Source organism: Pseudorca crassidens, chromosome 14, assembly GCF_039906515.1.
Source record: "Pseudorca crassidens isolate mPseCra1 chromosome 14, mPseCra1.hap1, whole genome shotgun sequence".
Taxonomy (NCBI): domain Eukaryota; kingdom Metazoa; phylum Chordata; class Mammalia; order Artiodactyla; family Delphinidae; genus Pseudorca; species Pseudorca crassidens.
The window spans coordinates 37,948,328-37,961,393 of NC_090309.1; the positions used below are offsets into that span (position 1 = coordinate 37,948,328).

The 13,066-nt window shown below is 35.8% G+C and overlaps 1 protein-coding gene across 1 annotated transcript in view; it reads left to right on the plus strand.

The window, feature by feature from the left end:
* The window catches only part of WDPCP (WD repeat containing planar cell polarity effector), a 255,317-nt gene that overhangs the window by 106,691 nt on the left and 135,560 nt on the right, over positions 1-13,066 (plus strand). The window contains exons 5-8 of the mRNA XM_067703850.1: positions 1,248-1,295; positions 2,148-2,192; positions 3,719-3,789; positions 4,041-4,100. Of these exons, the coding sequence (XP_067559951.1) occupies positions 1,248-1,295; positions 2,148-2,192; positions 3,719-3,789; positions 4,041-4,100 (224 nt within the window). The remainder of the gene's footprint in view (positions 1-1,247; positions 1,296-2,147; positions 2,193-3,718; positions 3,790-4,040; positions 4,101-13,066) is intronic.

The window sequence follows — 13,066 nt, forward strand, 5'->3', positions numbered from 1 at the left end:
ACTTGGATGCATGGAATATTCATTATGTACACATATTCTTTATGTACACAGGATATGGCCTGTGTACATAATGCATATGGTTCTTGGATTTTTTAAGAATCTTTTTATTAAAAGTATTACATGTATATTGAAAAGTGTAAAGATTATAAAGATATGTTTTGAACTATCAAAAAGTGAACACACCCATAAAATCTTCACCCAGGTAAAGAAATAAAATATTATCAGTACCCTAGGAGCCATACTCATGACCTTTCCCTGGCACTCCTTATTAGGTATCTTCAATATAACCAACAGAAATAAACTGCATTCTTTAAATTATATGTCCCAATTAGTGGCATGATGAATAAAATAGAGCTTCAGTAAGTACGCATGATTGACTGTTTTGAAAAACTATTTGAAAAGTTAATTATAGCTTTTTTGAGGAAGTTTTATCATTCAGTTTGAGAAAGTTTGGAGCAATCAGTCACTAGGGGGCAGCCTGCACTGCTTCCATTTCTTTAGAAATAGTTGTATCCTTTTGTTAGTAACTAGAATTATTTTGCATGGAAGGAAACAAATGTTATTTCAAAGAAAGAAATATTTCACTATTCACAGATAGGAAGAAAGTGGACACAATTATTTTGTTCTCCTGTAATTCAACTGCAGGAACGGATTCCATGGTCAAATCACTCTCAGCATCTTGGAAGCCTAGCTTTGCTTTTGTAACCCCAGCAGAGCATCCGAATTGGAATGGTTTGGAAGGTTTTTGAATCTAAACAAGCTTCAGATAATTTATCCGCACCTTCCTCTAAACCTTTCTTTTCTGCAGATTTCTCCCAAATACCCTACTAGACTCGAGTTAAATTAGAGAAGAGAAAGCCACAGCTCAGAATTCTATCCACTGATTTCATTTCGCCTTGCTTAGTGGTAGTTTCTTTTGGTAGCACCCTGTGAAAAATATCAGAGGAAGCATGAGAGAAAAAAGTTGGTCTTCCTTGGCGTCAGTTCTTTATCACTTCTTTCCTCATGCCATTCTAGTTTTGTGTTATTTCTTTCCTAACTGGACTGATAAACTATCCAGTTCCTGAATATCCCTAGAATAGATAAACCCATGTCCACATACTTTTGAAGTATTTTATTTCCAGTAACATAAAGAGATTGTTTCTGCCCTCCTCCCTGCCCTACTGACCCTGCCGTACAGTATGGGTTGGCTTCTTATTCTCCATAACTTTTTACCATAATCTAATGTCATTTCTTCCTTTCTACAGATAGAGACATCGGGATCTACCAGTATTATGACAAGAAAGAGCCACCAGGTAAAGTATCTGTTCTACTAAAGTGATTTTTATAAACTTTTTATTCTAAACTATAAAATACTGACTTGAAAACTCTGTTTTTATGAGTCTTAGATGAATTCTAGAATTTCAAGAAAGGTTACTCCAGTTCTTCAGAAAAATGCTGAGGTTGATATCTATTCTATATAAAATAAAGCAATATTGAGAAAATGCTATAGCAGAATCTGAAAATTTTCATTTTACTGCTGATTAGACTGATAACTGGACAGTCTATTCTCGTTTATTTATCAGTGTCCCAGTAGAGGGCATTGTTAATGCATGGGTCCCACTGATGCTGGCCTCCCGGATCCTCACCTGATATCTGAAATAGGCATTTCTGAGTGAGTGATCAATTTTCTTTATCTGATTAATCCTGTTAATCCCAGAAGTTTCATGATGGGCCAAAAGGTCTTTCTAGCTAGAGTTACTTCCTGTTTTGGTCTCTGTTGAAGTGAGGCTTGTGTGGGCATCCTGTGTGCTTAGCTTGGTGGCTAATAGGCTGACTTCATGGTTCTGATGACAGACTGAAGCAGCTTCTGTTCTGGGCTCAGTTGCAGTTCTGTTCCCTATCTGATGAGATTGCGAACTCAGGATATTGGCCCACCTGTTGTGCTTTGTAAGCCTTTTCACTACGAATTTAGGAAATCTTCTATGAAATGAAAACATCCAAATTATGGCATTTTTCAACTGCCTTTTTTAAAGTTTAGCATATTTTATTAATCTCAATAGCATGTATAAATAATTATTTATGCACATATAAAAATACAAAGTATTATAATAAAAATAATTTCCACTTTTTTTTTTTTTAACATCTCTCCGCTGCCACAATATCAGCAACAGAGCATGGTAACTTAGAAGAAAAGCAGAAGCTGGCAGAATGTAAGTTTTACTTTATATTTTTTGGAATTATTATAAAAGTGGAATTTTAATATCCCTGAAAATTCAGTCTTAAAACATATTTTAAACTTTCTGCACAAATAGAAAATGTTATTCCTTACAAATTTCTTATAAATTCCCATTGTTTAGGTACATAAACGTGAATAAGAATTATATTGTTAGGAATTTTTCGTTTAGACCATTGAAATCTCTGTCCATTGTTTGGTGAGATATATGCTTCTGTAAACACAAACTTTCTTATTGAACCATATTTATATTATTTAATATATTTAAAAAGTGTGCCATGCTTAAATTCTGATAACATTTTATTATCCATATTATGCCTAAATTATTAATATGTTTTACCCATTGTAAGAGAATAAGATTTGTAATTATCAGTATTAGCATTTTATTCTCTTTAGTCTTTCCTGTTTTCAAATATATAAACGTGTTATATATGTAATATGGGTACAGTATAATGTGGTTAAAATATGACTTTTATTTGGAATATAGGTGGAGCTGAATATCCTACTTATTCTCATTTTAAATGATCAAGCTAACATTTAATTTTTAAAAATACTGTATTAGTACCTGCAACCGAGATTTAAAACTTTTTACATATGCTCTGCACATCATAAATTATGTTTATAGAATGTCATTAATTTGCTTTAATAAGATAATAGCAATTCTATAAAAATTTAAATGCCTATATATACAGTATATTATATGTACATACACACAAAACACATGTACACACGCATTTAGAATTATTATTTAGGAGAATTCAGAGATGAATTCGTTTTTGTGATGAAATAGATATCATTATAATGAATTTAATATTCTGTTAATTCTTTTAAACAGAACTATTTTTAGTTTGTCTTAGGCTAACATTGAGACTCTACTAAATAATTTTATCTTTTAATTTAAAACAAAACAAAGGCTTATCATTATTGAATTGTGGTGTAGATTTTAAAGAGAATTATTTTAAATAGAAAAGAGCACTGTTAGTGTCTAATCTGTTAAAACTTGGATTTCCCTCAAATTTGTCCTTAGTTTAAATGTGTGATGCTTAATTTTAAATTCATTTTCTCTGTGTTATTTTTTAAATTTTATTTCTTTCCTCACTATATTCATTTACTCATAGGAATTTTCAGATCTGATAAGGCTACTTGCACAGTTTGGAATTTCTTTCAGATTGACTCTTTATTTATATGAAAATGTTACTTCGGTGGTAAAGAGTGGGTCATTTACTGTTAAGTGCTAGATTCACAGGCCTAGGAAACTTTCCCAGGGATTCTCCGAGCCTTGTTAGTTGTCATCATAAAATTTTGATCAGGGAGATTGTTTTGTGGTAAAAATCCTGTTTTTATGACAGAGCCTTTCAAAAACTGTCATTTGATGATGGAAGTGAAGCCTACTTCCTTTCAGTTAAGGAGGTGTTTTATTTTAATCTCCTAAGGCACATTGCTAAGCAGAGTTTCCTTTTTAAACCATGTTTAACTAACTGTAGTACACGTTTTGTTTGCCAGCACGAGATTTTCCATGGACGCTCAAAAACAGACGCCCAGAAAAACTTCGAGACTCACTCAAGGAGTTGGAGGTATCTTTCCAGAAGTTTCAAAAATGGCAACAAACAAATCTGTTTTAAAACATCTTTCAACAGCTTTAATTTTCATAAAGGATCAACTCTCCTGGTGATGATAGCTTTGCTTTTGTCCAGTGAGGAGTTCCAAAACAGTTGCATCTTTGTGAGGCATGCTGATCTTTTTTTTTGCTTGCAAATCAGAAGCACTTTAACTGGTAACGACAATGTGTATAGCCAACTGCACTCTCTTTTTCTGTTTCCTTCAGGAGCTGATGCAAAATAGTCAGTGTGTGCTGAGCAAATGGAAGAACAAATATGTCTGTCAGGTAAAAAGGTTTGACATGCTTTCGCAGTGTTTAACCAGTGGAGCTGAAAACTATGCAGTAATTGGTATTCTTGTGTTATGATAGGTAATGGACAAAAACTTTTTAGGAACAGGTATTTCATAGTTTGAATTCTAGTCATTCTAGAACTAACATTAGACAGATTGACTCAGGCTACCTCATTAATCAGTATAGTTGTACTGACACTATAAGCACTAGTAACAGTCTTTTCAGATGGTATTTTTTGTTTGTCATAGACTTAATCATATTTATGAATGAAGGTAAAACCATAGGACAAAAGGTATTTTGACCACTCTTGTAAGCACTTGTGAACACCATGCTTATGGAAATCAACAAGCAGACTAGAGTTAGACCTAACAAAACAAGACATTTGCTCTTACTTTTTGAACCTTCTAAACTGTACTGTTTAATATGGTAGCTGGTAGTCACCTGTGGCTATTTAAATATAAATTTAAACTAATTAAAATTAAAAATTCAATTCCTCAGTTGCACTACCCACATTTTAAGTGCTCAGTAGCCACATGTTATTATATGGACAATATATATACAGAGCATTTCCATCACAGAAAGTTCTTCTGTACAGCACTATTAGAGCCTGGACAAGGTGAGCTACATGTTGAATGGGTCTAGATTCAGGACATAATAATCACTTGTCCGTTGATCATAAAATAATGGACAAATATCTCAGCTGTGTCAGTAGGCTTAAAAAATGCTATTTGCCTAGAAAAATTTTACTCGCTTATGATAAAACGAATCATTAGTAATATTCTACTCCTACATGTAGTTGAAGTTACATCAGTACTAATAATTATAACTGTTTTATGGAATTAAATATCCTGTATCAATTTAAATTCTTACTTGCTTACAATGTGATTCACGAATTTTAGGTCTAACTACTCTTGTTTGAAGTTTAGACCCATGGCTCTATCCATAAATCTACCACATTGAATTTGTAGTGATTATAAACTTGTGTTAATCTACTATTTGAATATAGATCTCATTTTAGTGGACTCTGGTTTGTGCTCATTTTTTGTTTAAACTAGTCTACCTTTATTCATGAAAGTGACTTTAGTTACCTCCTCAACTGTCATAATTATTATTTTCCAGAGACTGTTTACAAGGTTGAATTAATATTTTTAGAACCATAATACTTCTTTTTTTTTTAACATTTTTATTGGAGTATAATTGCTTTACAATGGTGTGTTAGTTTCTGCTTTATAACAAAGTGCATCAGTTATACGTATATCCCCATATCTCCTTCCCCTTTCATCTCCCTCCCACCCTCCCTATCCCACCCTTCTAGCTGGTCACAAAGCACCGAGCTGATCTGCCTGTGCTATGCTACTGCTTCCCACTAGCTATCTATTTTACGTTTGGTAGTGTATATATGTCCATATATACACTACCACTCTCTCACTTTGTCCCAGCTTACCCTTCCCCCTCCACATGTCCTCAAGTCCATTCTCTAGTAGGTCTGTGTCTTTATTCCGTCTTGCCCCTAGGTTCTTCATGAGCTTTTTTTTTTTTTTTAGATTCCATATATATGTGTTAGCATATGGTATTTGTTTTTCTCTTTCTGACTTTCTTCAGTCTGTATGACAGACTCTAGGTCCATCCACCTCACTACAAATAACTCAATTTCGTTTCTTTTTTAGAACCATAGTACTTCTTAAATTAGACTTAGGATACTATTGAAAAGGATGGACTTATTTAAAAATTCATAATTTGTTTTCATAAAAATTTTAATCAGACTTTAAAACTTGAATACAAAATATACTCCAGAAAGTTTTAAACTTAGTACAACTCAAATTGTACTTCTCAATGCCATTACTCACTTTAAAAGCTGGTTCAAAATTATTTGACTGCAGGGGAAGCCTACCACCTATAGTAAGAGGTGTGTCTCATGGCCTCACCCTTACTGTTGCACAGGTAAGTTGGAACATGTCAGGCATCTGAAAATATGCAGTGGAGCATCTCAGTACGCAATCCGTTTTAAATAGACTTTATTGCATTTTGATTTAATAAGCAGGTTTGTGTGCATGTATGTATGGGAGAGTATGAAGATGGATATTCCTCACTATTGAATTAATTCAACTCAGAAAAGGAATTTGTGTGATAGAATATATACAAAATTACTTCCGTAATTTATAGGAAACTGAAAATACTGATTTCATAGGCTGTTGTACCAATGAGTCTGTGTTTAACATTTCCACTGGAGCTTATCATTATGTTCTGTCATATTTTGTGCTTTATTTCTATGATTGATAAGATATGCCTTAAATAGACCTTTTACTACCAGCACATTCTTGATGTGATATATTTCAACAAGATAACTTGACCTCCACCGTGTCCACAGGTCCAGGTTATTCCCCATATCTTTAGGGCCTTTGAAAGACCTCCTAACGTTATCCATCCACTACCACAGTTTCTAGACAGGACTATTAGCTAGGTCTTCTAAAAATATGAATATGTGTGTTATTCTTAAAGATCTCTAATATGACAGAAAATTAAAAATTTGGTGCTCAAGCTAAATTTTCGTAAGGATCCCCTTAACCTTTTGTTAGCTGCAAAATCAGTAAATCATCTCTACAGGCTCCCATAGGGTCCCCCTTTTGTACATCATCCAGTGTGGTAACTCTAAAGGTAACATATGCTTTCATTTCTATTAGTAATTTCCCCCATATATTTAACCCTAAAATGGCAGCCATTGATCACAACGTAAAGTTCTCTAATTCTTAGAAAAGAAGTGAAAAAAGTTCCTCAGTATCTTGGTGCTAACATAGTTAGACTCTTCAGTTTTTGACTGTGCCACTCCTTAACTAATGTAAATCTTTTATCCCCCCCTCAAAAAGGGGCAACTTTAGGCTATATGGAATTTATCTTGGTTGTCTTCTTTTTAAGGGATCCTTATTTCTTCGAAAGGTTCAGTTGTTCAGGAATTAGTGATGCAACTACAACAACATAAAGAATTTCAGAGGATGCAATCTGAGCCTGGATTTTTCCCTCTGTTGAATAACAAGGGTTTTTTTTTGATAGGTTATCATCAGTATCAAAGCTTAATTCATGTTGTTGATTCAGTGATTCAATGACCTGTAAATTGTACCATTTAAAAAATAATTCCATTTGTAAATTCAGAACAGTTTATAAATCAAGACTTACCTATACATATGTTCTATATGAAAACTTTCTTTTGAAGTTGGTTTTTCAGACTGTACCTGTTACTAGTTTGAAATGAATTAAAAGTGTATCACATATATTTCTCACTGTTTTTTTGATCTCCTAAATTATTTTATTATGAGAAAGTATTTAATAATTTTCTGCTTTGAATTTCTTAAACCATTTTCCAAACTATTCTTAGGGAATAATAGTTTCAGCATTAAGCTACTATTAAATTGTACACTGCTGTGGTGGAATATTTTAATTCCTTAAATTGTGCTTCAAGTCACATTCATATTTGCAGATTACTGCATAATTAGTTAAAAGCAATATTATCATTAAGATAGATGTAACTTCATATATATTGATTTTAGATTAAATTATTTGAATCATATATGTACATTTGAGCATAAAAGTATGATATAGTCATCTTTACCCTGATTTCTTTCTATACTTATTTGACATTTCCAGATACAATTTTAAAATGCCAAGAAAAGATAGTTTTCTTTTTAAATTCTTGTAATGAATTACTTGACAGGCTATGTAAAAGTAGAGATTATTTTCCAAGCATATCACAGATAAACTGTGACCTTAAGGAACTTATTTTATTATAACTTCCTCAGTTGTATAATGAATAGCATCGTTACCTGATCTTTCACCAAACTGTGTGAAAATGAGTTTCGATTTCCTCATAAAATAATAATTGACAAACCATGGTTTTAAGTTACAACTATTAGTAATAGCATATTATTTATACAAAACCCATCACACAGTATTTACTGACTGCCACCATTGCAGGAGACACTAAAGATGTGTGAAGTGTGGGCTGAGTTGCCAGTATAACCTAGTCAAGGGAAACAGACATGTAAAATCACTAGGACACTAGTGAGTGCTAAGTTGTATGACACCAAGTTAAAAAGGTAATAAGAATTTAGAGAAAGCACAGAGATTAGCCTGGCAGTGGGATGTAGGCTAAAACATGAAAACCAGAGGTGGTTTCTACAAAGAACAAATGAAATGGGATAATTATTTTCTGGAAACACCAAACTAGGGGGTTTCTGGACTTGAAGATTCTAAGCACAGAGCAGAAGTAAGGTGGCTAGACTGAAAATAAGGGGATTAAGTAAGAGTCTGTATCTGGAATGGTGAGATCTTCCCCAACTCCTTACCCGCTCCAGCACCGAGGCTATATCTCAATGTAACTTATTTAGAAGACCCTTCTCTGACAAAATAGATTATTACTCCCAGAGCAAAGCCTATGCATACTGATATTTGGTAGTTCCCTTTGAAAATATAGATGTGCCAACAAATCTCCTTACAGTGAAGCCCAAGTTAACAAGCCTCCTTGTACACACCAAGCTTCCAATCAATTTTTTGGAGACTCACTTTTAAATATAACCAGGGATGGGAATGTAAATTGGTACAACCACTATGGAGAGCAGCATGGGGGTTCCTTAGAAAACAAAAAATAGAACTACCATATGACCCAGCACTCCCACTACTGGGCATATACCCTGAGAAAATCATAATTCAAAAAGAGACATGTACCACAGTGTTCATTGCAGCACTGTTTACAATAGCCAGGACATGGAAGCAACCTAAATGTCCAACAGATGAATGGATAAAAAAGATATGGCACATATATACAATGGAATATTACTCAGCCATAAAAAAAACGAAATTGAGTTATTTGTAGTGAGGTGGATGGACCTAGAGTCTGTCATACAAAGTGAAGTAAGTCAGAAAGAGAAAAACAAATACCGTCTGCTAACGCATATATGTGGAATCTAAAAAAATAATAGTACTGATGAACCTAGTGGCCAGGCAGGAATAAAGACGTAGACATAGAGAATGGACTTGAGGACACTGAGGGGGGGAGGGGGAAGCTGGGGTGAAGTGAGAGTAGCATCGACATATATACACTACCCAATGTAAAATAGATAGCTAGTGGGAAGCAGCTGCATAGCACAGGGAGATCAGCTCGATGCTTTGCGACAACCTAGAGGGGTGGGATAGGGAGGGTGGGAGGGGGCTCAAGAGGGAGGGAATATGGGGATATATGTATGCATATGGCTGATTGACTTTGTTGTACAAAAGAAACTAACACAGTGTTGTGAAGCAATTATACTCCAATAAAGATCTTTTAAAAAAATAAATATAACCAGGGAGCCAGAGATCCACAGTACTTTCAAGGAAATCTCCATCTGTAATTCTAAGATCTATGAGTCTGAGGCTAAAACAAACAGAAAAGAAAAAGAATCAGGGACAGTACAATAAACAGAGCTAAATTCAAGGAATTAAAATTAATCCCCACAGAGAAATAAGAGAAGTTCTTGCATCTTTGAAACAAGAATAGGATGCTATTTTTGAAAAAGGAATACTCAGGAAAAAGGAAAGGAGCTCTTGAGAATTAAAAATATGACAGCATAGGGGCTTCCCTGGTGGCACAGTGGTTAAGACATCCACCTGCCAATGCAGGGGACACGGGTTTGAGCCCTAGTCCAGGAAGATCTCACATGCTGCGGAGCAGCTAAGCCCACGTGCCACAACTACTGAGTCTGTGCTCTAGAGCCCGTGAGCCACAACTACTGAGCCTGTGTGCCACAACTACTGAAGCCCACGTGCCTAGAGCCCGTGCTCCGTAACAAGAGAAGCCACTGCAGTGGGAAGCCCGTGCACCGCAACGAAGAGTAGCCCCTGCTCGCCGCAACTAGAGAAGGCCCACGCACAGCAACAAAGACCCAACGCAGCCAAAAATAAATAAAAATAAAAATGAATTTTAAAAATATGACAGCATAGATAGAAGAATTAATAGAAGAATTGAACAATAAAGTTAAAATATCCCTATAATGCAGAACAGAGTGTACTAAAGGACATAGTGAACAATAGGCAATAGAAGATAAGAAGATTAGAGCATCAGGCCAGAAGGTCCAATATCTTACTAATGATAGAAAACAGGAGGGAAGAAACAAACAAACAAAATATAATAGAAGAAAATTTCCCATAACTGGAGGATGTTTGTTTCCAGTTTGAAAGGACCCAGTGGTTGAAAAAAAGACTAATACCAAGACATATTTTGTGAATTTTAGAAAACCAAAGATAAAGAGAAGATCCAGAAAGCTTTTGCAGTAAGAAAAAGAAAAATAAGGTACATAGAAAAGAATGGGAATCAGACTTCTCAACAGCAATACAAGGAGTTAGAAGACTGTGGAATCATGCCTTCAAAATTCTGAAGGGAAGAGCTTTTAGCCTAGAATTCTGTGTCTAGAATTCTAAATTGTCTTTCAAGCAAGGACATTTTCAAGCTAGTTAGCTCTCAAAAAATCTTACCTACCTGCCATGGACTTTTTCTCAGGAAGTTATTGGAAGATGTGCTGCCCTAAAGCAGTAGAGTGAACCAAGAAGCAAGATTTCTTAGGATCCAGGAAACAGAGGATCTTACACAGGAAAGAAAGGAAGAGAAATCTTAGGATGACTGTGCCTTAGGCCTAGGTGGCAGCTGGTCCAAATTGGGGCAGGGGACAGAAGGTTCTCCTAGGGATATTGGAGGGAGGGAAGAAAAGGAACTGATAGATCTGATATCTAGTCTGATCTAGGAGAATTAATAATAATATTTAATAAGATAATAAAAGATATAGGATAATTAAATTTTACTGAAAAAAAATCAGTAGGTAATGACTAAATCAAGAAATAACATATGGAAGACATTGCTAGTTGCTTGTCCAGTATCCATTTTTCTTTATGAACAGACCCTATTGTTCAGAGTGGCAAAATGAGGCAGTTCTGGCCAAAGTAAGCAGAGGTTCCTGGTAGGACTTACAAGAAAGCTTACTTTTTTTAAGTCATATTTTTGTACAGCATTTAAAAATCAGAATTAATGCCCCTCAGAAGACCTATAATGAGCAAAATATCAGAATTTTAAATAAGTATTGCACTGTTTTACTGACTCTTCCTGTTGCCTAGGGCTTCCAGTGGCTCCACAAAGCCCTGCCATTCACTGCCTGCTATGAGGGCAGAGTAGGTTGTTCAAACTAGTGGTATTATTCTCCATAGACCACTGCCCCTATCCAAAAATATGTCTTCCCCAGGCTGAGGCGTTTGAAATTCCTCTAAAAAAGCAAAATATTGTAGGAATATTGCATACTTTAAATGTATTTTTACATAAAATACATGTACTTATTTTATATATATGTATAATGTCACACCAGACTCAATTGGGATGTGGCTTTTCAGCTTCTGCGCTTCCAGTCTGGATCTGAAATATTCCTGAAGGGACCGGGCCCTGCTTTTGACCGTTCTTTCACTCAAGGCATATATATATATAGTGCCTAGTATATGCCAAATAGAATTCTCATTGCTAGGGATGCCAGTGAATAAAACAGACAAAAATGACGATTATTCCTGTTCCCCTGTAGCTTAAGTTTTATTAGGGTAGACAGTCAAGAAGGGATCGATAAGTAAAATTTAGAGTATGTAAGAAAGTAATAACTGTTAAGAGAAAAATAAAGCAAGAAAAATAGGAAGTATTTGTGGGGGATGGTAGGGCAGGATGGGCCTGATATCTGGTGACCAGTAAAAACCTCGTGTGATTAAGACATAAAGGAGCAAGCCGTGGAAGGTATCTGGAGAAGAGAGTTCCAGGCAGGTACAGAGGCCCTGAGATGGAAGTATACGTGGCATGTTTGAAAAACATCAGAGTTTATCTGATTGGAGTGGGATGAGCAAGGAGAAGAGTAGTAGGAATTAAGATCAGAGAGAAAATGAGGCACTAGTTATATAAGGGCCTTCCAGGCCTTTGAAGGACTTGGCTTTTACTCTAAGTGAGATGGGAAACCCTTCGGGGCTTTTGAGCCGAGGAGGAGCTTGATCTGATTTACTTTTTAATTGGATAACTCTAGGTATTGTGATGCGAACACATTGAAGGAAATGAAGATCAAATCAGGGCAATCAGTTAGAAGGCTGCTACCATAGTCCAGGTGAACAGCCATAACGGTGGTTTTGAACGCATGGAGCGGTTAAGTGGTGAGAAGTGGCCAGATTCTGCTGATGGATCAGATGTGGAATATAGGAGAAAGTTCTGAGCAACTGGAAGAATGGCCATTTACTGAGATGGCGAAGACTGAGAAGAGACATTTTTGAGGGCAATATCAGGAGCTCAGTTTTTGACGTCAGTGTTTGAAATGCCTATTAGATATTCAAGTAGAGAAGTCAGTAGACAATTGGTTATAGGAATGTGTAGTTTAGAGAAGGGCCTGGGCTGGAGAGAGAAATTTGGGAGGCAGCAACAGAGATGGTATTGAAGCCAAGAAATCAGTGAAGATCACCAAGGGGGTGAGTGTAGATAGAGAACTAGAGGAGGCAGAAGGGCGGAGCTCTGGGGTGCTCCAGCATTGGGGATTGGAGAGAGAGAAAGGGAGAGATGGAGAAAGGAGACGAATAAGGAGTAGCCAGAGAGGTAGAGCACACTGAAGGGAATGTGGTGCCCTGGAAACTAGGTTTCAGGAAGAAAGTTGAGTGTTGCTGGTATGTAGCATACCAGTAACAGTTGCCTGAGATTGACTATCGGATGGAGTAGCATGGAGGTCATTCGTGACCTAGATTAGAGCAGGCTCAACAGATGGCATGGGCAGAAGCCTGACTGGAATGTAGTTAAGGGAAAATAGGAGGAGAGAAATTAGGGCTTTACAACATCAGAAGGGATTACTTTATAAAGGAAAATGGAGAAATAGGTCAGGAGCTTGAGAGAGAGGTGAGGTTAAAAGAGGTTTTTGGGACTTCCCTGGTGGCGCAGT